The 25892-nt window shown below is 46.8% G+C and overlaps 1 protein-coding gene across 1 annotated transcript in view; it reads left to right on the top strand.

Moving 5' to 3' along the window:
- The window catches only part of CCDC180 (coiled-coil domain containing 180), a 63424-nt gene that overhangs the window by 16039 nt on the left and 21493 nt on the right, over nucleotides 1-25892 (top strand). Inside the window, exons 12-29 of the mRNA XM_087869542.1 lie at nucleotides 43-131; nucleotides 1684-1806; nucleotides 2931-3104; nucleotides 3919-4034; nucleotides 5156-5282; nucleotides 6939-6978; nucleotides 7108-7652; nucleotides 9095-9324; nucleotides 12843-13018; nucleotides 14420-14600; nucleotides 15526-15672; nucleotides 16326-16470; nucleotides 16643-16759; nucleotides 21304-21402; nucleotides 23398-23517; nucleotides 25090-25262; nucleotides 25549-25604; nucleotides 25723-25801. Of these exons, the coding sequence (XP_087725668.1) occupies nucleotides 43-131; nucleotides 1684-1806; nucleotides 2931-3104; nucleotides 3919-4034; nucleotides 5156-5282; nucleotides 6939-6978; nucleotides 7108-7652; nucleotides 9095-9324; nucleotides 12843-13018; nucleotides 14420-14600; nucleotides 15526-15672; nucleotides 16326-16470; nucleotides 16643-16759; nucleotides 21304-21402; nucleotides 23398-23517; nucleotides 25090-25262; nucleotides 25549-25604; nucleotides 25723-25801 (2737 nt within the window). The remainder of the gene's footprint in view (nucleotides 1-42; nucleotides 132-1683; nucleotides 1807-2930; nucleotides 3105-3918; nucleotides 4035-5155; nucleotides 5283-6938; nucleotides 6979-7107; nucleotides 7653-9094; nucleotides 9325-12842; nucleotides 13019-14419; nucleotides 14601-15525; nucleotides 15673-16325; nucleotides 16471-16642; nucleotides 16760-21303; nucleotides 21403-23397; nucleotides 23518-25089; nucleotides 25263-25548; nucleotides 25605-25722; nucleotides 25802-25892) is intronic.

Genomic DNA, 25892 nt, shown 5'->3' with positions numbered 1-25892 from the left:
TTCTGGAAGAGCAGCTGACATGTTTTCTTTCTGCCCACGGAGATACCTACCACATGGACTTCATGATGCGGATCCGCCTGCAGTATGAGAAGACATGGCAGGAGTGCCTGGCCCACGTGCAGAAGTGCAAGGTGGGTGCCCTGCCCCCCCCCAGCCTGGATCCCCCGCTTTCCTTCCTCACATGCCCCAGACCTTCCCTGGCCTCTGGGCATCCCTCCACCGGGACCCCTCCTCCCCAGTGCTTCCCACCTATCACTCAAGGTGAAGCCCAGCCTGACCTCCTCCAGGAAGACTTCCCTGATACACTCTCTGATAACGTCAGCCTTCAGCCTTGACCGTCTGTACCACTTACAGCACTTGGCATTATTGATTCAGGGCGGGTCAGATGGCGGGGGGGGGGGGGTGGGTTATTTCCAAGGCTTCACTTTTGTAAGTTAGTGTGGTCACTGCTGTCACACCCAGCCCTTCTTTCCACCCCACCTGCCCCTGTCAGAGGGTGAAACCGTGAGTTCCCTCACAAAGCGCTTCAATGACAATGCCTGCTTTTCTGGGGTGCAAGGAGATAGTTTGTCAGAATGCCCCCTCCCTGCCTCCTGGCTCCAGTAAGTTCCTACTCCACCCCTCCTGAGTCTGTAGAGCCTTCGTTCTGCCACCGAGACTCTGAGGTGGGCACAGTGCTTCACGGTACCATGCAGGGTGCGGTGCTGCGTCCCGGGGGCTGCACCACCTGCTCGCACAGGCTCACCTTGAATTCCACGAGGTCCTGCAGGGCGGGTGTCACCAGCCCCCTCTGGAGAGGAGAAGACCAAATTTGTAAAAGGCCCAGAGGCTGCCCGTTTGCTCTGTAGCCTGAGGGCCAGCCACGGGCCCCTCAGTAAGCTTTTTCAAGGTGTCAAGTCCCAGAAGTAAAGCCTGGAGGGAGAGAAGGGAGGGAAAGCTTTGCCCGAGGAGAGCCTTCCCAGCACCATGCACCTGACAGTTTCCTCCCCTCGTCCTGCTGCTGCCTGGGACCTCCCTGAGAGCCCAGGGGCCCTCGATCCTTGGTGCTGACCCCCGTGCCTGGGGGCACAACAGGGGATAAGTGGAAGTCCGCAACCCCCCCCCCCCCCAGAGCGTCTTAGGCCTGACAGAGGAAGGGTGCTTGGTGTCCCTAGTCAGCAGCATTGGAAGCATGCAACTATAGACAATTCTTTGGGGGAGGTTGGTTTATATTAGATTTGGTGCATAAACCAAGGCTTTATTAATATGAAGAAGCCTGCTTTCGAGTTGGCATCATAGGAATTCAGCCATAGGAGATAGGAGCCCCGTCTGACTTACAGCCACACTGAGGCCGTAGCATGGCTGATGATGTCTCCAGGGTCAGCAGGACAGTTCTGACTTCAGATCCCAGCACCCCCACTTGCCGGATGTGTGGCCTACAGCAAGTTCCCCCACTCCTCTGAGCCTTGGTTTCCTCACCTGTCAAACGGGGCTAAGGAGAACACCTTCAGGGGATTCTGTGAGACAACGGGGATAGCACAGGGCGCCTAGACTTGGTGGGCAGACCGTAAAGATGGACCATCTCAGCTGCTGTGAGGGTTTCCCCTGAGGCTGGGTGAGAGGCAGACCTCAGTGGGGCAGGGCCAAGCCCTGCGGTGAAGCCTGTGCCAGTCCTAAGCCAGGCTCTGCCCTGTTCCCCTCCAGAAGCAGCTGCTGGACTGGAAGGCCTTTACCGAGGAGGAGGCAGAGAGCCTGGTGAGCCCCTACTTCTTCCAGATGGTGGGAGTGCTGCAGAGCAAGGTGGAGGACGAGCTGGAGCTCTTGGATGTGCGTAGCTGGGGACCCGCTCAGCTGGGGAGTGGGGGGAGGGGGGAGAAGACCAGAGTCTGGGGGCCCCCAGCTTTCTCGTCACCAGTGAGTCCATTTCCCTGGTCCTGGCCGCCCCTCTGGGGCAGTCCCTCTGGGCTGATGCTCCAGGCGTACCCGCGACCCCCCAGCTGCCCGCTGACAGCCACGCTGTCCGGGCTGGGGTAGTGATGCTCCTCGGAGCCCTCTCTGAGTCTGCGTGCCCAAGGGTCACGGGGAGTCACAAGCCCCTGCCCCAAGACGCTTAGAATCTGGAGCTGGCTGGGGAAACATTTTCTGCTAAAGGCCAGATAGTAAATATTTCAGTTCTCCGTGGGCCGTCAGGTCTCTGTAGCAAATCCTCACTCTGCTGTTGTCACACAAAAGCCGCTGTGGGCAACACCGGGACAAATGGACATGGCTGTGCTTCAAGACAATTTTATTCGTGAACACTGAAATTTGAATTTCATATAATTTCCACATCATTCAATATCTTCATCTGATTTTTTTTCAGCTGTTAAAACATGTAAAATCTATGCTTAGCTCTCAGGGCCACACAAAAAAAGGCAGAGGGCCAAATTTAGTTCCTAGACCGAGTTTGCGGACTCCAGTGAGAGCATGAAATACATCCATAAAATGGGAAGAGGTGAGGATTCACAGCAGAGTGTGGTGTTCGGCTCAGATGCTAAGAATCTGGGAACTCCAAAGAAGGAGAGCTGCCGAGGCGGAGATGGGTGTGGCCCACCCGGGTGCCCAGGCTGCTGTCTGCGGGGGCTCCTGCTTTCTTCGAGGCCCCAAACTTCCCCTTCTTCCCACGAGTGACTTCAGCGGGTATGGGACAGGTCTAGAGATGGGAATTCTGGGTCAGCCAGACTGAGAGCATGGCTTTGGGCAGACCAGAAACTGTCCCAGAGGAGGAAGGGCCATGAGCCAACGTGTGACCCAGGAAGATGACCCTGAGGGATGGTACCCAGGCAGCGACAGCCGGTCCTGGGAGGGGTGGGGCCTCCACTGGCTGCCGAGGGAGCCCTGTGGGGGGGAGGGGCTCCTCCATGCCCCGGGCCAGTTGGCCTCCAAGGCCCCTCCTCTGGGTTCTGCCGCTGCAGAAATCCTTCGAGAGCCTGGCAAAGCAGACAGAATGGCAGAGCTCGGATCTCTTCAGCTACTTCCAAGAGGCCGTGCAGCTGTGGGAGGCACATCAGAGCATGCTGTCGGCGCAGGACCTGGAGCTGGAGAAGCGGATGGAGCAGCAGCGGCAGAAGCACAGCCTGGAGGAGCAGGTGCAGCTCCTAGAGCCCCGGGGCCCTGCAGGGACGGAAGAGAGGTCCGCAGCCGATGGCTCTGCCTGGTGGCCTGTAACCTCAGCCGGCATTCAGATAAAAACAGAAAAACCCTCCCACCATTTTTATCACATAGTAAATAAAAATTAACCCCAAACTTATCTTAGACTCAAATGTAAAACTTCAAGCTATAAAACTTACACAGATGGAGAAATCGAGCCTCACCTTTGTCGTGGGCCTGGATGGGAGTGGAGGAAATCTGCCTGTCAGGTCTGGGCTAGTGATGGGTCCCTGGATCCAGATGCGTGTGTAAGAGAGTGTGCATGACAGACTGGGGTGGTGGTGCGGAGCACCTACCTATGGCAGGCACCCTGTGCCCCCAGGAGAGGAGCTGGGCCCCCGCCCCACCTGCCTTCACACAGTCTAGGGAGTGGAGGGGCACACCCAGCATCTGATTTTAAATACAATTGGTCTCATGGAGAGCAAGGGCCAGGTGCCATGGGAAGGTGTAGTGGGGGCCTGGCCAGGCAGGGTGGGTGTAAGAGACATGTCCCTGAGGGGTCCCATCTGAGCTGGGTCTCCAGGGATGTAAAGTAGACAGAGAAGAACGTTATCACAGAAGAGCCCATGGCACTGAGGTAAGTGTGATGGCACGTTTGGTGCCCCTTTTTGTAGGAAAAAGTCCTGCGTTTGCCCTGAGGTACCTGCCCCTCGGTTCTGGTGGTGGGATCTCTGCATGTCACTCACGGGCACTCTGCAAGTTTTGAGTTTTGGTAACACATCTGCTTCCTCCTATTTTGGGGGTGGCTGCCAGGCCCAGGAGGCCCGCCTTGATAAGCTCTTGGACCAACTGAGGCAGCAAAACCATGAGGAAACACTGAAGATTCACCTGGAAAAGGCCAAAGATTTCCTGAAGAATATGAAGTACAGGTAGGCAGACCAGATCCCAAAAGACAGACGAGAATGGCCTAAAATTCATATTCAGGATCAGAGGCTGCCTGCTTAGGAGCCCAGGGTGTCAATGTTGCCTCTAGCTTTGGAGAATGTCCTAGTGGTCTTTTGCGGCTCTGCTCTCAGCCAACACAAGCTTCCAGCAAGAACTTTGATCTGAAAAGTTTATGGAGGGAGATTTCACGGCCATGTAGTTTAAAGGTCAAGAGCATGGGCCCTCCCACTACCTTTTCAAATTTTAAAACATAGGTGCTCTTTGTTAAAGAAAAAAAAGTTAACCAATACAAACATGTAGAAACTTCCCTCTCATTCCTGCCCACCTCTTCCTTTTCGTGGGCATGTACCTTTATTTATGTGGATATAAACACATACACAGTGTTTTTTCAATGAAGGTTGGATCACGCAATGCAGGTAGGTCCCTAACTGCAGATAGATGTCCATTTTCTAATGACCATGCAGAATTCATTAATACGGGTGCTTCATAATGGTCTAACCATCACCCAGTTGATTAGCTTTATAAGATTGGTTCCAATTTCTCAATATTAAAAGCGGTTCTCTGTGAACTGTCTCATACCTTTGTGCCCTTGTACAACTAGTTCTATAAGGACCATTCGTAGAAATGAAATTGCACTGCCAAATGATTTCAAGTACTTAGTTTCAGTACTTAGTTTCAGAAGTGTATCTTGAGGCAAATAGGTCACTTCACACCACACCCCCCAGCCTTGTCTCCTTGCCTGGGAAACAGATGAAGCCTGATCCCTGGGGCACTGGAGGGTTTGATGGGATGATGTAGGTAAAGTTCCAGGACAGGGTTAGGACTGTGGACAGGAAATCAGAACCCATGTTACAACAAACAGAGAACTCTCCCGTGTGTGTTTTCTAAATGTTCTACAAAGAGTGTGTATTCCTTGTAGGATCAGAAAAATAGCAAAACAAACCCAGGATTGCCAGAGGGAAAGGAGACGCAGGCGGGGCTCCGTGCAGAGTGAACTGCGGCTCCCAACCCATCTCGGTGTGGCCTGCGGCATGGCTCTTGGTTGGGGTCTCCGACGCTCAGTGGAGCCCCCCTTAGACAGTGGTCTCCCCTACCCCGCTCCCAGGTATGAGTGTTTCCACAAGCTCCTGATGAAGGAAATGATGGAGTACCCCGCAATCATACTGCAAGAACTGAACTCCTACAGCTCCACGCTCAGCCGCCACTTCTACATTCGCGAGATCTTCGAACAGGTAGGAAAGTGGTGCAAACGCCCGGCCACTCACGGAGAAGCAGAAGGAGAGCATATCTTCTAGCTCTGATCTGCCTTCGCACGCCTCCTTCACTAACCCCTGCTGAGTTAGACTGTCAGGACAGCAAGGAATAAGAAGCGGAAGGCATCTCTAAAAGAGACCACCTCTTTCTTAGATTAAAAGAGGTTGAAGGCTCCGAATTCAGGCCTCAGGCTTGTATGGAATTATGATGAAAAGATGATTTTCTAGGACTTGGAGTTCCATTCGTCCTCCCCACCACTACCACATAACCCTCCTAAAATACCGCTCAGACCTGCCCTCTCTCCGGCTCAGAAGTCCCCCCCTGCCCCCAACTTGGCAGCCCCTGCCAAATCCAACTCACCATCCTGGACGACCTCAGAGGCTCCCCCGTCTGGTTCCCACCTTGCCCCTCCCTGCTTCAGCAAGCTCCCCACTCTTCCTGCATAGGCCCCCTGCCCCCCTGCCCCCCCACCCCGGCCTTCCTCATCCTGCTCCTCTGCTGGCAGCCTTCTGTCTACACACATCCCAGAGCCAGCCAGCCTTCCACTACCAGGGACAAGTGTCCCAGACACTCACGCCCCCCCCCCCCCCCGCCTCCGTCCCCTCTCCTCTCTCTGGGTGTGCCTGTATGCTGGCTGCTGGCAAATACAGGAGAGCAGAACATGGAGAGTAGGTGTTTCCTGAAGGGCAGGTTATGTCTCACTAATTTTGATTCGGCTTCGCTTGCCCTTCGCACAGTGTCTTGCACAAGATTCAGACACAGTGAATGCTCCCTGGGTAAATGCATGACTACATGGAATGTCCCGGTCTGACCCTCCTAGATTTGTCTCTTTCCCGCACAGCCAGCCAGAGCCCTGCGTGGCCAGAGCTGACACTACTTGCGGTTATCACTGAGCCTAGTTGAGTCTTTCTCATATATTCAGGGTCCCCAGCTCCCCAGAAAATCCTTCCGCTCAGCAGAGATCTCTGTTCCAGTTGCTAGTAAATGCTGCCTCAGGTAATCTTCACTTTGAGATCGGTCCGGTTGCCTGGGTTCAAGTTGAGATGCTATTATGATCTCCACGGTGCAAGGGAGGAGATTGAGTCCCATAGAGCTTAAGGGGCTCGGCCAAGGTCACTCAGCTTGAAAGGAGCTGGGATTCAAATCCAGACTTGCAAACTCTACAGCCCACCTGTTATCCATGGCACGGTATATTCATGACTTCATCTAGAGCCTGTGAATCAGAATTTGTAGGGTTAACGAAGGGGCTCCCGGGTCACATAAATCATGTTCATTCTGTATGTTCACATCCAGCACTGGGAGCAGCAGATTCCTACCCCTGTGTCTGCATCCCTCAGTTTACACTTTCTTGCTCTTTGCCCCAGATCACTACAAAAATGCCAGAATGAGAGTTTATTTACTCATGCCTATTGTGTGATAGAAAGATTAGCTGGCCTGTTTGGGATTAAGGAAGACTGATTCCCTGGTTGGGGAACACTCTGATTACCCCAGGGAAATAAGTAGTCAAGGCCCACATCAGATGTTGAAGGGGAAGGGTGGGTCCTTCTACTTAAATGAAAAGAGTTGCCCTTAGGAGTGGCCCTCTGGAGAAATTCAGTGCCGCTTACTTGGTGCCCTGTGGTTTTTCTTTGTAGACCTTGGATGGGGAAGTCATTTTCAAATTCAGGGAACCAGGTAATGCTATTATAATTCGAGTCTGATACTCTCTGACTTCACTCTTGTACATTTGTGGGCTGGGCGGGCCCAATCCAGGCTACTTTGGTAACCAGTGTTTCCTTGTGCTTTGGGGTTGGTCATCAACAGAAGCACACGAAAAGCACTTCCAGGACAGTATGAGAAAATGGAGAAGCAAACAGAGGGCTAATGTGGAAATGAGCAAAAGTGAGGAAGGTGAAAGTAGCAGGACAAGTCCCTCCAGGCCAATAGAAGAGATGGAAGAAGATGATCAAGAAACTGAGTCCTCCTTAACCAAAGAGATGGCAGTGAGCCAGCAGGAGCAGTCTGCACTGAGTGACAAGAGGGATGAGTCCAGTGAGGAGTCTGTTCAGGAATCCGAAAAAATGCAAGTTGAAAGACACAGCTCCATAAAACCATCCCTGAACCAGGAAAACGTGATGGTTCAAGGCGAGGAGACAGAGGAGGAGAAAAAGGAGGAGGAGGAGAAAGAGAATGAAAAGGTGGAGGAGAGGGAGAAGAAGGAGAAGAGGAAGAAGAAGGAGGAGGAGGAGGAGGAGAAAGAGGAGGAGGAGGTGAAGGAGGAAGAGGAGGAGGAAGAGGAGCATGAAGAGGAAGAGAAGCAGGGGGAGGAGGAGGAAGAGGAAGAGCATGAGAGTTTATTTATGGATGAGGTAAGTCAACAATGGATCCATTCTTGGGTATGGGGCAAGCATGCTAGGCTCGCTCTTCGTATCCCTAATACAAGCTGGGATCCCCAATGGTGCAGTCTCCATTGGGATTTACAAATGTATGCACATCTTTTATTTTGTCCACAAGAATCCAATTCTTATCTCACAACAATGCTTTTTAAAATTCACTTTCTTTTCCTAACATCTTTCCTAACAACCTACTCTGAAGTCACCCCTTAACTGTCTGGTTTTCCTTGACCTTCCCTGGTCATCTCTTTCCCAGCTCTTCTTTCCTGTGTAGACCATCCTAGCCTCTCCATTCCCTCTCCCTTCCCATTCTCTTATGTAGCAGAAAAGATCCATATCCAAGTTGGCAGACAGAGCTCTCCTTGGAGTGCAGGGAAGTTACTCTCATGTTAATAAATCTTGTCCTCAAGGGGCACCTGGGTGGCTCAGTCCTTAAGCGTCTGCCTTTGGCTCAGGGCGTGATCCCGGTGTTACGGGATCGAGCCCCATGTCAGGCTGCTACGCTGGGAGCCTGATTCTTCCTCTCCCACTCCCCCTGCTTGTGTTCCCTCTCTCGCTGGCTGTCTCTCTGTCAAATAAACAAATAAAATCTTTTAAAAAAATAAATCTTGTCCTCAAAACATGTTCCAACTCATAGAACAGTAACTTGAATTCCATAATCATGACATTGCAAGACTCTCTTCCTATATTGCTGTAGAAGAATTAGCATTGGAGACTTGTTTTTGAGCAGGGATCCCAAATTCAGATGCCCACGGGCAGGCAATAGAAAAGAGGTCTGGAGACCAAGTGTAAAATAATGACAAGTGGTAAGGATGATTGTCTTAGTCTGTTGGGGCTGCTATAACAGAATACCATAGAGTAGGCAGCTTATAAACAACAGAAATTTATTGCTCACAGTTCTGGAGGCTGGGAAGCCCAAGATCAAGGTGCCAGCAGATTTGGTGTGTGGTGAGGTCCCACTTTCTGGTTCGGAGACAGTCATCTTCTCTCACTGTGTCTTCATGTGGTGGAAAGAACCAACTCTTTTATAAGGGCACTAATCCCATTCATGAGGGCTCTGCCCTCCTGACCTAATCACCTCCTAAAAGCCCACCTCCAAATACCAACACATTGGGGATATGAATTTCGGAGAGCACCCAACATTCAGTCTAAGGCAACTGTGCAGTCATTACTCAGCTCCAGCCAATAATGCCATGTAGGGATGGAGACTCAGAATTGCCAGAGTTTCTGATTTTTAAGAGAAATCCAAAATCCAAATTCTTTGTAGAATTTCCCGATTTCAAAAGCACTGTACTGGACAAAAATAATTACAGGCAAGATTCAGCCCACAGGTTTACAACCTTGATATCAAGGATCTTGTAGTTGGATCCCCAGGTCTGTCTGATGACGTCAAGTCTAAAGTCTTCTCTTCTGCATAGGCTGAAGCCCAGGAAGAGAGTCTGGGGAAGATCTCCTATGAGGACATGGAGTCCTTCACAGCCTCCAGTGGACACACTTATTTTGTCTTCCTAACCCTGGAACAACAAGAAGAGAGTTGCAAGGAGCCCCATTCCAACCTTTCCACCATTCTCATCAATGACATTTCCAGTGCCAACTTGCTAGAACAAGTGATCATTCCGTCCAGACTAGTTTTACAAATTAAGAGACAGTGAGTAGAAATCCCTTTTATTCTTGTTCTCCTGTCCTAAGTTTTATTAACAAGGTGAGGTATTATAACAAAAGATTGGACTAGTTTCAATTGGAAAAAGAAAACGTGTAGGTAACTGAGGGTTGAGATGAGAAACAATTTAAAGGAATAGTAAATTTCCAGGAATTATTTGCAGTCACAGATAATCTTCTGTGAGAGTGGCTCCCTCCACCTGTCCCAGGTTGCCTTGCTGGCCTGGGCCTTGTACATAAGAAATAGTGTTTTCCCTGCAAGATGTTAGAACCCCTGGCACATGTGGAATCTTGCGGTTTCCCTTCCTTCTTTCCTTCCTTCCCTCCCTCTTTCCTTTTTTTTTTTTTTTAATAATTTTGTAGCTATAGACCCTAGGTGTGAGTATATATCCATATGGTATTTGGCTCTGATTATATGACACATTAATTGCAGAAAATTGAAAAAAGTACAATGAAGAATATAAAAATGACCCATAATTCTACCACTGAGAATTTACCTCCCCTAGCTCCCAAATTTCTGGGCCTCTGTTTTTGAATTTGGACCCAATGAGGGGGAAATTTGCAATTGCCTTTAGAATAGCATTTTCATTGCACTCCTGACTTTACAATGTTATAGCTAGGACTAATCAGCTAGAGATCACCTGATTTAGTCTACCTCCTATGTGTAGACATGGGTAGGGACTAAAAGGAGTTAAGTCAGGCTTTTGGACTCTCTCTTTCACCTCATCATCATCTCACCTTGAAAATTTGACTTGAAACTCATCCTTTCTCCTTTCTCTGTCATAGGCATAGTCTGTCTTCTCCTTAAAGAAGGAAAACAAGGACCACCACAAGAGCTAATATTGATTGGGAGGATTTATTACTCTCAATAACTATGAAGGGGGTACTATAATTAGCCTATGTTACAGACGAAGAAACTGAAGCTCAGAGAGTTAGTAATTTGGAAAAGATCTCTGAGATAGGAAGTGGTTGGATCTAGGATATGAATCTAGACCATATGATTCCAGAGTCTTGAGACAAGCACTATGCCATCTGGCCTTAGGGTTAACCAGAAAAATAATTCAGTGTTAAACTAATTGGATTTGCATGTTGAAGGATACAATACTGAAAAGTATGGAAATCATGAAATGTATAGCTCAATGAATTATCCAAAGGGAATGCACCTGGTAACCACTACTTCCCCCAAAATAGAACATGACCAACTCTCTGGGAGTCCCTTCATGTATTCATCTCATGTATTCTAACTTCTTTTGCTTGGTTTTGAACTTTATTTAAATGGAATCATAGAAAACGTATTCTTTTATGTTGGAATTCTTTCATTATGTTTGCGAGATTCATACGTATTTTTGAATGTGGTTTCAGCTCATTTTTATTTCTGTCTAGTATTCCATTATAAAAATACAGAACCCACTTTCTTTATCCATTCTACTACTGATGCACGTTTGGGCTGTTTTTCATTGGGGAATGGAACAATTCCTCTCTGAACATTCTTGTACAAGTCTTTTGGCAAACGGAGATATGTCTCCCATTTCTGCTAGATATATACCTGAGAGTGGAATTGTTGGGACATAGGGTTATACGTGCATCCCTCTTGAGAAGATACAACCAAAAGATACTACCAAAGAGTTTCCAAAAGTGACTTTGTTTTAACAGTTTACAACAATGTGTGGGCGTTCCAGTTGCTCTGCATCCTCAACAACACTCGGTATTGTCAACAGTTTTTGTTTTAGCTATTCTGGTGTATATGTAGTGGTGTTTCATTGTGGTTTTAATTTGCATTTTCCTGATCATTAATGTTTTGTACCTTTTCACATACTTGTTGACCATTTGGTTATCTTTTCTGAAATGCCTAGTCAAATCTTTTGCCCATTTTTTCATGGTTGGATTGTCAATCTTTTTTCTTATTAATTTATGTAATTTACCTATTCTAGATATGAGGTTGTTGTTATGATACGAGGTAAACATGTGGCAAATGTTTATCCCTCTCTGTGCTTGCCTTTTTTTTTTACTCTCCTAAAGCCATCTTTTGATGAAAAGAAATTCTTATTTGTAATAAGGCCCTATTCATCAACTTTTTTTTATTAGGTTAGTGTACTTTCTGTCTTATCTAAGAAATTTTTGCTTGCCCCAAGGTCATGAAAGTATCCTCCTATGGTATTTACTACAAATGTTATTGTTTTAAATTTCCACATATAGATGTAAAATTCACCTGGAATTAATTTTGTTTATGTGCAAGGTAAGACTCAGATTAATTTCTTTCTATATGGATAACCACTTGACCCCAGGAGACTCTCCTCTCCCCATTGTTCTGCTGCACTTCCTTTCTGTTTCTCTGTGTATTTATCCTTGCATCACTGCCTCACCCTGACTGATTACTGTAGCTTTATACTAAGTCTTAATATCTGGTAGTGTGAGTTCTCCAACTTTGGCCTTCTCCTCAACTATCCTTGGCCATTTGCATTTCTACATAAACCTGAGATCAGCTTATCAGTTTCTGGAAGAAGACATCTGCTTAGCTTTTTATTTTTATTTTTTTAAAAAGATTTACTCATTTATTTTAGAGAATGTGTGTGTACATTAGGGGGGAGGGGCAGAGGGAAAGAATTTTCAAGCAGAATCCCCACTGAGCATGGAGCCCAACATGGGGCTTGATCTCATGACCCATGAGATCATGACCTGAGCCAAAACCAAAAGTTGAATGCTTAACTGACTGAGTTACCCAGGCAGCTTGATTGCATTGAATCTGTAGATAGATTTTACTGAGTTGAATCTATAGATGAATTTGGGGAAAACCAACAGCTTAACAATACATAGCCATCTTAACAATACATAAATTTTGAAAAAGAGAGGTGATAAGTTGGGAAAAAGTATTTGCAACTCACATCACAATCAGATGACCTCATGTTCCCAATATATAAAGAGTGCCCATATAAAGAGATTGATAAGAAAAACAGCATCTACACAATGGAGAGATGGGCAAAAGGTATTAATGGATAATATGTAGAAAAAGAAATTAAATAGTCTTAAAACACATGCCAGTGTGCTCAGTTTCAGTCATACCATGATGAAATTGTCAAATTCAAAAGTTTGGCAATCTGCCTCGAGGCTGTGGAGAAATGGGAACTGTTATTGCAGATGGCAGTTCCGGTTGCCTCACCATGAAAGCAGTTAAGACATATCTTCAAGCACCACACATGTATTTTAGCCTTTGATTGAACAATTCCAGTTCAGAGAATGTATCCTATAGAAATGTTTCTACATTTGACTTAGGTACAAGGTTATTCATTGCAGCCTTTTTTGAAGAACAAATGGTTGGAAACCATCCAATGTCCTCCAGCAGGAGTCTGGCTAAATTCATGACGGTCCATCCAGACAAAGGAATATAATATAGTTGGGAAATAAAATGAGGAAGAAGTGAAAGGGGGAAGCACTCTCTGTATCAATTTGGAAAGCTCTCTGCCTGGTCACGCCACTGGCAGAGCTGACCCTCACTGGTCTCTCCCTCAGACTTCGAACTGGCTTTTTCGAGCACCTAGAGAAGTGGTTTGACCAATGTATCCTCAAAACCCGGGTCATGGTGGCCACCAAGATCAATGAGCTGGATTCAGAATTGGAACTGCGTCAGCATCTACATGAGCCAAGAGCCAAGCGCATTGAAAAGGACATCCATAACGTCAGGGCAGGTACAGCCCCTGCTTGAGAAGGCCTCCCTGCCCCAGACAGCTGGAGTCTATGCTACCTGCGTTCTGCATTCATTAGGTGTCCTCGTGGAGGGTTCCACCTCCCAGGCTGGCAGAGAAAGCAGTACTCAGAAGCCACATTTGAGATTTAAAAAAAAAATTTTTTTTAAATGGGACTTTAGATGCTAGAATGAAGAGTATTGTCCCGTTTTAGCAGTGTGAATACCAGATATGCTCACACACCTCTCAGATACATGCCTGCATAGCAGATGCTCTAGAGGCAAGCCTGTAGCTCAGGAATCAGAGTATTAGGCTCAGCCTCTCTAGCTGTGTGACTCTGGACATGTTACCTGACCTCTCTGATCCCTTCCTTACTTGCAGAAGGGGATATTGTTGGTGGTAATTAACTCTCCCTGAAAGGGTACAGTGAGGAATCACAAGCAAGTGGTACCCATTAATTTAAGCTTATAATTTATAACTTAAAAAGAGATGCCATTTCTCTCTTAGGCAGAGGGCTCTATCAGAGGGTGGCATATTTTCAGTTGGATCCTCAATGACCCTGTTGGGTTTTCACTTGTGTCACACTTCAAGCTTTTTCATAGACCCTTTGAGCTCCCAGAGTGACCCCACATGGCCCCAACCAAACTCCTTCTGCCTTGAACAGTGACAGAGTTGTAGAATCAGACAGCCTGGCCTGGAGTCCCAGTGCTTGTGGCTTGGGGAGCCCTTCTTGGCTTTGGAGCCTCATTGTGTTCAACTGGAAAATGTGTGCGTTAAATATAAATATAAATTGAGATACTCCATGAAGGCTGATTTCCTGCCCCTTCCCTGGCTCCCTGCTCCAGTGCACGATGGGGAGATTGAGGTCAGGGAAACAACGTCCCAGAGTCCCTGCACTCATTTTTGGCCAAGCTGGGATGACAGCTCTTTCACCTGCAGAAGTAGGAAGATAGGGTGGGCTGACCCGGGGCTGAGGCCTAAAGCTCTAAAGGCCTATGATGGAGCCCTTGAAGCCAAATCCTGGTTCCGTTTACACCACCCTATAAATGCTTTGGAATTCAAGCTCCCTGGAAAAAGTAGCCACTGATAGAAAGGAGCACACTCCGACTGCCCTGTGCAGCGTTGTGCTGGTGTTTTCTCCAGACTCTCTCACCACAATTCCCCCTTCCCAACACCCTCCACCCAACCCACCTGCTCCTAGGTGTCTTCCCAAGCAGGGACCTCCCTGCTCACAGCCTCCTCTCCAGTTAGAGACCCTGCGGCAGTCTCAGATTGGCCTCTCTCAGATCTGCACCCATTCCCAAGCCAAGCCCTGACCAGGGCAGCTGTCACCGTCCAGGAGAGGAACGTCCTGAGGTGACTTGAGATTCCAGAGGGCCTCAGCTACCCCTCGTCCTTTTTCAGCTGAGCTCCTGCTTCATCAAGAGCGGCTGGACAGCCACTGTGCTGGGGTGACCGAGACACTAAGGAAGGAGAGGCTGATGTTCTGCCAGTTCCAAGAAGAGCAAAACATAAAGAGCAAAAACTTCCGCCGCAAGATTTATGACATGGAGCACATCTTCTTGAATGCCACAAAGAGCCAGAGGTGAGGTGCATGGAAGTCTCCACCCTGGCCTCGTGGCCCTAGAATCCCAGACACGAGATGCCAGCCTTTGGCTGCTCTCTCCTGGTGGATAAGACTCCCTTTTCCAGGCCCCACAGCAACCTTCTCTTTTCAGCTCACCTCTTCACAGGAGTCAGAGTCTAACTGTGTGAACCGTCTGGCAGGGGGCTGGGGGCTGGGGGCCGGGTGAGCAGCCAGGGAGAGAAAAAGGTGCACATGGTCAGTATGCAGGGATGCTTCTAACCTGCCCTGAAATGTGCCTGTGGAGAAAGGCCACTTGCGTCAAGGGGAGTCAAGAAGAGCTTCCTGCAGGAGGGCCCCTTGGCCTGGAATGGAGGAAGGTAATTTTCTCCTCAGGAAGGAGCATGGGCCTAGCTTGAGGTGGGGATGTGCTCACAGCAGAGCAAGGGGTTCTGAGGAGACCATTCAGGGATTTGAGATGGAAGCTCTTACGTGCTCAGGGAGGCCTCATTTGGGTAACAGGTGAGGAGCCCTCACAGGTGTCAGGTACACAAGAGGCAGCTGGTTAAGGTGGATTTAAAGATAAAGAGGAAATTGCAGGGTACTCCTTCGGGAGAGCACCAGCCGCAGGAGCCACATTGCTGGGAGTTAGAGAGAGCTCTCCAGGGAGGGTGAAGATCCAGTGGCACCTGGGGACTGCTTCAGTAATTCAGGGGCGAGGGCCTGAGAGAGGAGAGGATGTCCTCTGATACAGCACATGGGGAGTTCCACACTGTGTCCTGCACACGCTAGCATTTCGAACTTCATTTTAGCCCCTTTTTCTACCCAGAGGAACATGGCCATGGTTCTGGTGGCCCCAAACCTGGGCACAGCAGTGGAGTGCAAGCAGCCCCCCAGGCTGCCCGTCCACACCCAGGTCACCAGCCTGCCCTCCTGTGTCCCCCAGGCTGGTTACTCTCAGCAGCACGCTGCACCGGGAGCTGCTTAGCTATGTTGATGTCATCCAGGTGTCCCTGCGCAGCTTCCGCCAGTACTTGGAGGAGAGCCTGGGCAAGCTTCGCCTAACCAACATCGAGTTCATCAAGCACTGCAGGTGGGAGCCCGCGTCCGGGGCCTCTGTGGGCACTGGGCTTTCTCTACCAAGACGTGGTCTTGTTTCCCCCTTACTTTTTTATTGTGACAAAATATATGACATAGAACTGTCCATTTTAACCATTTTTCAGGTGGCTAGTTAGTTCAGTGGCATTAAGTACATTCCCATTGTTGTGCAACCATCACCAACATCCATCTCCACATTTTTCATCATCTTCAACTGAAGCTCTGAATGCATTAAACGCTAACTCCCATTCTCCTCCCCCAGCGCCTGACATAATTCCATTTTTTGTCTCTGTGAATTTGACTACCATAGGTGCCTCATATAAGTGAAATCATACAGTGTTTGTCCTTTTGTGTGTCTGACTTATTTCACTTAACATAATATCTTCAAGACTCATCATGTAGCATGTGTCAGAATGTCATTCCACCTTAAGGCTGAATACTACTCCGTTGTGTGTATACACCACATGTTGTTTCTCTGTTCCTCCCTTGAAGGACATTTGGGTTATTTCACTGCTTCTATCTTTGAATCACTTGTATTCATTTTTCTATGATCTTATACTTTCTAAAGCTTTGTCAACCATAGTTTTTGGGATGGGTGGGAAGTTCAGGTCTGATCAGTGGCTTGGATTTCTCTCAAACTATTTGCAGATTGTTTTCTGAGGGAGGCAACTTTTCTTCTGAAGAAATTGACTCACTGTGTCATCGACTGGAGAAGGAAGCTTCCCGAATAGAGTTTGTTGAAAGTTTAATCATGATCAACATGGAGAAGATGGAGAGTGACTACCTGGACCAGGTGGGAGAGCCCTGTCCCTGACCTCCAGCCAGGCTCCCAGGACACCCTTGCTCATTGCCTGATGGGCCTGCCAAGCCCCCTTTCCAAAAAATTGAGCCTGTCCCCCTCTGCTTCCAAAGTCTGTAAGTTCCAAATTAAACCCCTCTCCTTTACTTTTGATATATCTTTACAGGCCAATGATGTCATCAACAAGTTTGAAAGCAAATTCCATAACCTGTCTGTGGACCTTATTTTCATTGAGAAAATCCAGCGGTTGCTGACAAATCTGCAAGTGAACATCAAGTGTGAGGTAGGACAGATTCATTCTTCAACTTCATGCTGGGCTGGCCCCAACCCAGCATGTCCCAAATGCTGGGCATATGACAGTGAGCTCTGCCCCGTGGGACTTGAACTGCAGCCAGGGAGACAGATATTAAATCATAATAGCCTCTAGGATCCATTGAGTTATTATGCACCATACATCCTGCTAACTGACTTATTTTGATCAGCTATGTTAGTCCTCACAAGAACTGTATGAAGCAAGTACTGGGTTTTTTCCTATTTTAGAGATAAAGAAATTGAGGCAGAGAGTAATTAAGTGACTTAGACAAGAATGCAGAGCTCTTGAATGTGAAACCAAAATGTGAATTGAGGTCAGTGATCTTAAGTAAACAACCTAATGGTACCTCAAGGAACTAGAAAAAAAATTAAACCCAAAGTTAGCAGAATGAAGGAAATCACAAACATCAGATCAGAAATAAATGAAATAGAGACCAGAAAAATAATAGAAAGGATCAATGAAACTAGAGATGGTTTTTCAACAATAAACTAAATCAACTAACCTTTAGCTAGACTAAGAAACAAGACTTGAATAAAATCAGAAATGAAAGAGAAGACAGTGCAACTGATACCACAGAAATATATGAATCTTAAGACTATGATGACCAATTATATGCCAACAAATTGGATAACCTAGAAGAAATGGAAAAAGTTCTAGAAACATACCTACCAAGACTGAAGCATGAATAAATGGGGAATCTGAAGAGACCAATAATGAGTAAGGAGATTGAATCAGTAATCAAAAACCTCCCAACAAAGAAAACTCAGGATTTTATGGTTTCATGGGTGAATTTTACAAAACATTTAAAGAAAACTTAACACCAATTCTTCTCAAACTGTTCCGAAAAATATAATAGGAGGAAATACTCCCAAATTAATTTTACAAAGGGAGCATTACCCTGATACCAAAGAAAGATAAGAACACTGTAGGAAAACAAAGATCAATATCCCTGATGGATACAGATGCAAAAATCCTCAATAAAGTATTAGCACATCAAATTCAACAGCACATCGAAAGGATCATACACTATGATCCAGTGTCATTTATCTCTGGGATTCAAGGATAGTTCTACATATACAAATCAATCAATGTGACACCATATTAATAGAATAAAGGATAAAAATCATTTACTCATCACCATAGATGCAGAAAAACATTTGACAATGTACAACATCTTTTCTTGATAAATATGTTAAACAAATTAGGTAAAGGAGGAACATATCTAAGTATAATAAAGGCCATATGTAACAAGCCCACAGTTAATATCATACTCAACAATGAATGGCTGCAAGTGTTTCCTCTAAGATCAGGAACAAAACAAGGATACCCCCTTGGGGCGCCTGAGTGGCTCAGTCATTAATCATCTGCCTTTGGCTCTGGGCATGATCCCAGGGTCCTGGGATCAAGCCCTGCGTCGGGCTCCCTGCTCCTCTGGGAGCCTGCTTCTTCCTCTCCCTCTCCCCCTGCTTGTGTTCCCTCTCTTGCTGACTGTCTCTCTGTCAAATAAATAAGACCTTTAAAAAAAAAAAAAAGATACCCCCTCTCACCACACCTATTCAACTTGTACTGGAAGTCCTAGACCTAGTGATCAGGCAAGAGAAAGAAATAAAAGGAATCCAAAAAGAAATGGAAGAAGTAAGATCATCTTTGTTTGCAGAACATATGATCTTATATATAGAAAATCCATCAAAAAATTATTAGAACTGATCAACAAATTCAGTAAAGTTGTAGGATACAAAATCAACATCAAGAAATCAGTTGCATTTGTATATACTAACAGTAAAACATCTAAAAAAGAAATTAAAAAAATCTCATTCACATTAGCATTGAAAACAATAAAACAAGAATAAATTTAACAAAGAGGATGAAAGATCTATACACTGAAAACCATAAGAATTTGATGAAAGAAATTGAAGAAGACACAAACAAATGGAAAGATATCCCATGTTCATGGATCAGAAGAATCAATATTGTTAAAATGTCCATACTAACCAAGCCTATCTATAGATTCAGTGCAGTCCCTATCAAAATCCCACCGGAATTTTTCACAGGATTAGGAAAACCCATCCTAAAACTTCTATGGAACCACAATAGATTATGAATAGCTAAAGCAAGCCTGAGAAAGAAGAGCAAAGCATCACAATTCCTTATTTCAAACTATACTACAAAGTTATAATAACCAAAATACTATGGTACTGGCATAAAAATAGACATATAGACCAATGGAACAAAATGAAAAGTTCAGAAATAAACTCTCACATATACAGTCAACTAATACTTGACAAGGAAGTTAAGAATACTCAATGGGGAAAGGATAGTGTCTTCAATAAATAGTGTTTGGAAAACTCCATAACCACATGCCGAAGAATGAAATTGAACCCCTATCTTACACTATGCACAAAAACTAACCCAAAACGGATTAAAGTCCTAAATGGAAGACCCAAAACCATAAAACTCTGGGAAGAAAACATGAGGAGAAAACTCCTTGACATTAGTCTTGGCAGTGATTTTGTGGATGTAACACCAAAAGCACAAACAACAAAAGCAAAAATTAACAAGTGGGACTGCATCACATTGAATAGCTTCTGCACAGCAAAAGAAACAAGATGAAAAGATAACCTATGGAATAGGAGAAAATATTTGCAAATAATATATCTGATAAGAGGTTAATATCCAAAATATATAAAGAACTCATATAACTCAATAGCAAAAGAAGCAAACAATCTGATTTTAAAATGGGCAGAGGAACTGAATAGACATTTTCAAGAAAAAAAAAAGACATACAAATAGCCAACAGGTACGTGAAGAGGTGCTCAACATCACTCATCATCAGGGAAAGAAATCACAATGACAATGAGGTATCACCTTACCCTTGTCAGAATGGCTATCATCAAAAAGACAAGAGATAATAACTGATGGCAAGGGTATGGAGAAAAAAGAACCCTTGTGCACTGTTGGTGGGAATGTGAACGTGTAGCCACTGTGGCAATCCCATTTTGGGGTATATATCCAAAGGAAATGAAAATATTGTCTTGAAGAGATATCTGCACTCCCATGTTCATTGCAGCATTATTCACAATAGCTGAGGTGTGGAAACAGGCAGAGTGCCTGTCAACAGATGCACGGATAAAGAAGATGTATATATATACAATGGAACATTATTCGGCCATGAAAAGGAAGGAAATCCTACTATTTGCGACAACATGTATGGACCTTGAGGGCATTATCCTTAATGAAATAAGTCAGAGAGAGAAAGACAAATACTGTATGATCTCACTTATATGTGGAATCTGAAAAAGCCAAACTCACAGACACAGAGAGTAGAATGGTGGTTACCAGGGACTGAGGGGTATGGGAAATGTGGAGATGAGGGTCAGTGGGTAAAAACTCAGTTATAAGACAAATAGGTCCTGGGGATCTAATGTGCAGCATGGTATTATAGTTAATAATGCTACATTGTATACTTCAAAGTTGCTAAGAGAGTAGATCTTAAATGTTTTCATCACAAAAAAGAAATGGTAATTATTTGTTGTGGTGGAGGTATCAGTTAACGTTATGGTGATAATTATTTTGCAATATGTAAGTGTATCAAATCAACACGTCGTATAACTTAAACTTACCGTTATATGTCAATAACATCTCAATAAAGCCAGGAGTGACTTTGACTTATTTTTAAGCTTTTTTTAATATATGGAAAGATTTCATATATATTTTGTATATATATATATATATATGCACAAAGAACAAAACTGGCCTCTTGCTATTTATACAATTTTTTTAAAAGATTTTATCTATTTATTCGACAGAGATAGAGACAGCCAGCGAGAGAGGGAACACAAGCAGGGGGAGTGGGAGAGGAAGAAGCAGGCTCATAGCGGAGGAGCCCGATGTGGGGCTCAATCCCACAATGCCGGGATCACGCCCTGAGCCGAAGGCAGACGCCTAACCGCTGCACCACCCAGGCGCCCCTATACAATTTCTTAAGCATTATAATCTTTAAAGATTCTTTCAAAAGCACTACTGTGATGGCTTCCCTCTCCTGAATGTGTTGCCATTTTTATTTAGCCATTCCCTTTTGGAGGAACATTTGGTAGATTTCTCTTATTATTATCCCAATGGTATTATAAGCACCCTTGCACAGGAAACTCTGATTATGTCCATAGGGTACCTCCCACGGGACACAGCATGAATGTTTTAAGGTTCTTTAGGTTTTCCAGGTGCTTATACAGACAACCCTCCCCAGTAGGACAATGCCCTCAACCACTACTGTGGGTTGTCGATTTTATTTCTAAACCTTATCTTTTTGAGGGTAAAAAACAAAATAAAACAAAAAAGCCTTTTACATTTGCATTGATCTATTGCAGAAATCTGTAATTTCTGATAACATTGTGCATTCCCCCCCATTTCATTTTCCCGATACTGAATTCATCTCTCAGATAATATATTTTACGGAACATTTTCCTGATCAAAATAAATATTCTAGAAACAAATCATGTAACCTCTGGTTTTTCTAGGTCGCAAAATCCAATTTGCAAACAGATGGATTAAACTCTTCTCTGGAACAGCTCCAAAGGAAAGTAGAAATGTGTCGAAACTCAAAGGGAGATAAAAAAGTAAGTATTCAGTATTTGCTAAGCTATGAATAGTAAAGATGCATTACACAAGAATTATAAACTGGAAGTAAATTTACATCTGTCATCAAGATTTCTCCAGCTCCAGAGGGGCCTCTGAGCCTTCCTAATTAACCCATGCTTTATTCAATGGAATTAAGGAAGAAAAGAAAACACAGCCACCTCCTCCAGCCCCCAGCCCCTCCCAGGCAGGCTTGTAGAGTCCAGTGAGTGTGGGGCTTCCGGCTGACCTCACTCCTGCTCCGACGTCACCAGGCATCCCTCCCTGTAATCGGAACTTAGCCCTAGATGAAAAATAGAAGCCGGACTCTGCCCTCTGAGCAACCACTTTTTTGTTTGATTTTTCATTTGCTTGGTTTGTGATCATTGCATGTACACTGGTGACTTCTGTTTTCTACGTATGAACTGTGAAAAGTCCGAATGAGAGCAATACGGATCAGCATAGCGGGTCTCTGCGTGTTTGTGTTGTTTACTTGCTTGTTTTCCCCCACGAGCACACATCTCTATGTCCTGTTCCACATTCATCCTGGCCTCCCTGAGCAATGTTTTCTCAACTGCTCAGCCAGGCACTCGAGAACCAGATGTCTCAGCTGGAGGTTTCTTGAGTGGGACGCTCCTTCCTCACCAAGCTCTGTCTTTTCTCTTCCACTTCAGTGACTGAGTTGAGGTTTTATTTTTGTCAACACTGAGAGGACATTTAGTTTTTTTGCATAGTAACACATGCTTCTTGAAGAAAGTTCAAACATCCACAAAGCACAGAGTGAATACACGTCCCTCATCTTATTCTCATTGTTTGCAGAGCCCCCGGTGACCTCTGTACTTTCATGCAGTAATTTCTGCACATTCCCGGAGAACATGGGGAAAGCAGGTTAATCTGAAATGACCCCTTCAACAGACCCTCTAGGGACAGCTCTGCCTCTCCAGAGCAGACACATTTGCTCTTCCGCATTTCCTCACCTCCTCAAACCCCTCACTGTCTCCACCTGGTGGTATCAGGGTGTTGGACACAGTGCCTGGGGCTTGCACAGCCTCCTGGCCAGGTCAGAGGAGCATGAACTTGGGTGGGCAGGCAATCGTGTGTTGATGGAGGGGACTGGTTGGCTATTTCTGCAAAGCAGTGATCAGGAGATGGGAACAATGCATTGGATGCATGGTGAAGGCAGTAGGGACCAGGGACAAATGTGGCCAGGGTCACGTGTTCAGTGCCACGCGCAAAGAGCGGCTTCTGGCTGCTGTGTGCAGAAAGACAGGGAGGGAGGGAAGGATAAGGCAGGGTGTCATGACTGAGGCAGAGAGAACAGTGGCCTGGACAAGGTGCCAGCAGAGACACCGGATTCCAGAGTTGAGTGGCAGGGGAATGGTTAGAACTCAGAGTGCACCGGAAATGAAGGAAGCAGAAGAGGCCAACGCACCTCCAGGCCTGGGTTGTCTACAGAGGTCAGGGAATGATTCAGGGGACCAAGTGGGAGGACTGCCGCGTGATGTGTGAGATGCATGGTGAAGGTGAACATCCTTCCAGGTGCTTCCCTGCGCACCCAGGAGCATGGTCTGTGGGATTGCTGCTAGAGGGGGATGTGTATCTGACCTTATCAGGTCACCTTCCAGAAAGGCTGTGGTCATTTCACTCCTACACAATCTGGCCCTCTGGGGCCAAACATTTCCTTCTAAGAGTGTCAGAGCTAGAAGAGATCCCAGGGAACATTCTGGGTTCCCACCATACAGATGAGGAAACCAAGTTGAGCAAATTTAAATGATTTGTGCAGAATGAACCCATAAAACCAGGACTAGAATTCCTGATGCCCTATCATTGAAGGATTTGCTGCCCCAGCACAGCTGCCCAAGAGAGCTGGCCAGCCTTCCTCACTCTCTTGGAGCCCTCCCTGCAAGTGGGGGGCGTCCATAGAACTGAGAGGTCTGCAGTTCAGATGGAGGTAACTGGCCGTATTGCATCTGCTTCCTGTGGCTTTCTTCCCCTAGATGGTGACCTCGGAAGATCTCCTTGGCTTCGTCCAGACTTGGAAAGAAAAACTGAGCCAGAGGATTCAGTACCTCAATTGCAAGCTGGACACAGTGTCCGTAACTCAAGTGGTCTTTACCGTAAGGAACGCACAGTAAAGGAAGGGGTTGGGCAGTGGGGAAGGGTGGGGGAGCCGTCTGGGCTCCTAGGAGACCCACAGGGCTCAGCAGAGCCTAAGGGAAGAGGAGGCTCCCAGGCCCCTGTTGGACATCAGGTCTACTGGGATGCCTTGGAAAGACTATAGGCTATGCAGTCAGATCTGTGTTCAAATCCCAGACAGGTCACTTCCCTGCCCTGGTCTCTCAGAAGACCCCTCACCTCTTGACACCACCTCCTCATCTCCACCAGGACCTTCAGCTTACCCCACCCACAGGTTCTCAGGCAAGCCTTACCTCTCAGCCTCTTCCTTCCTACCCACACCCATGAGCAACCACTGGCTTCTCTCCACCCCACCTCTCCTTGCCCACCTGGGTGCCCTTTCCCTCTCACTTCCCCTCATGACCCACTCCCTGAGCTGCAGCCAGACCTAACACTGGAGGAGGTCATTCTGACTGTGTCACTCTCCTGCCCTTAGGGTGAAATCCAGACCCTTGGACTAGGCCTTCACAGCAGCCTCCTCAGTCTGCCCTCCATGGCTTCTTCATTTCTCGCCCCCACTCCCACACCAAAGCCATGACTTAACCCCTGGGCCTTCTCTCACAGACCCTAGAGTGAGATCTCCATTTTAGGGGCTGTCTCTCTAGACTGTGTGCCCCAAAAAGGCAGAGTTTGCGTCACCCTCACCCCATACTCAGCCTCTCACACCAGGCTTTGAATGCCTGAGGCACTCAACCAACTTCTGGGGGGAGTGTCGTAGAACCATCGTGGGCATAAGTGGACACCCTGCAAGTTCTGTTCTGGCCACCTTCTCACTGCCGTGTTTTGATCCAGCGCTTGCTTCTACGGGGAGGCTCTTCACACCATGCCACCAATACTAAGCCTCCATCACATCACCAGCACTGTGCCCTTCCAGATGGAACTCGGGAGTCCAGCCGGGGTCCTTCCCTGCTGACACGAGACTTGAATAAGATAGGCAACAGCCTAACTAAGCACTCCCTGTGGGTCACCACTCCTACCCTTTCTCTAAGATCCAACTTGTGGGGGTTGTTGGCCACTCATTTGTGTACACTTTCATTCACTCCTCTCTTTCAAGAACAGTGCCTGGGCATATCTACAGGCTGGCCTTATAAGTCCATGACCCTTGGTCTCATGGAAGACTCTAGAACTTCTTCTCAGCAGTGGTCCCAGTTTTGATCATTTATTTGTAGAAGCACATATTAAACGTTTGTCTCTCTGACTAGACTGTATGCTCCATAAAGACAAGGGTCACATGTTACCTTCTACACTGTGTCCCAGACCCCAGGCAGCACCTTGCAGAAAGCAGGTACTCGGAAAACATTTTGAAAGCCAACATGCACAGGTAAATGCGTTCATGCATGCATGACTCTCTAAAGGAGATATGACCATTACCGTTTTTTAGAAGGAAAATCGAGGCTGGGAGAATCAGGCAGCTGGCCTCCAGCTGCAGGCCCTGGGAACACGAACCCAGCCTGCCTACATCCCTGGCACTGAGGTTGGGCCCACCCACTCAGGTCCTTCTCTTGGGCCTCTAGGACAGTGTCATGACCGACCTGGAGGTGGAGAGTGACATCATGGTGACTCCAGAGGCCCTTGAAGAGGAAGCCAAGATTGACTTGGTCACCCCCGAGTCCTTTGCACAGCCAAGCCGCACGGGGAAGCCCATGATTGAAGACCCAGCTGTGGAAGTTGTCAAGAGGATCCTTCAGTGAGTGGCCACGGGGTGTACAACAGGGCTCTGCCACCATAGCTCATGGCCCTGAGCTTTCAGGGACCATCTGTGGGGTCCCACACACGAGGTTCCCACCCCTGTCATCCTGTGACTTTGTGTAAGGGCTTCTCCTCTTGAGCCTCAGTTTCCTCCTCTGAAATGGGGCTCATAATATGACTAATACACATGGTATTGTGGGCTAACTGGGATGGTACCAAGTGCCTGGCCTGAGCTGTCCTCATGGTCACTGGGGAAAAGCTCATATCCTTTCCTTTGGTTTCAGACTTCCCGATGAAAAATGCTCAACCCAGCAGTGTGACAAAGACCGGTCCCAGACAGGTAGAGGCCAAGAGGCCTGTGGGTCTCAGGGCACTGGTGATGGGGGAGCTGGTGTTGTCACCTGGCCTATCTTCACCTTGGGTCCTCTGTTCTTGTCCTGGGCACTCATCACCCAAAGGCCTGAAGCGACACCAGAACCGGGGGGAACACTTTGTGAGAAAAGCCTTGTCCAGTGCCAGTGCCACTTCAACAGGAAGGTAGGGAGCCTGGGCTGCGCAGGATCTCCCTTCCCAGGTGCCTTCCCGAACCCCCGAGACATAGGCCAGAGACCACCCTGTTGCTTCACCA

Source organism: Ursus americanus, chromosome 18 (assembly GCF_024610735.1).
Source record: "Ursus americanus isolate L20-20 chromosome 18, mUrsAme1.1.p, whole genome shotgun sequence".
NCBI lineage: Eukaryota > Metazoa > Chordata > Mammalia > Carnivora > Ursidae > Ursus > Ursus americanus.
The sequence above is the reverse complement of the archived record's forward strand: the minus strand, read 5'-3'. Positions and strand labels throughout refer to the sequence as shown.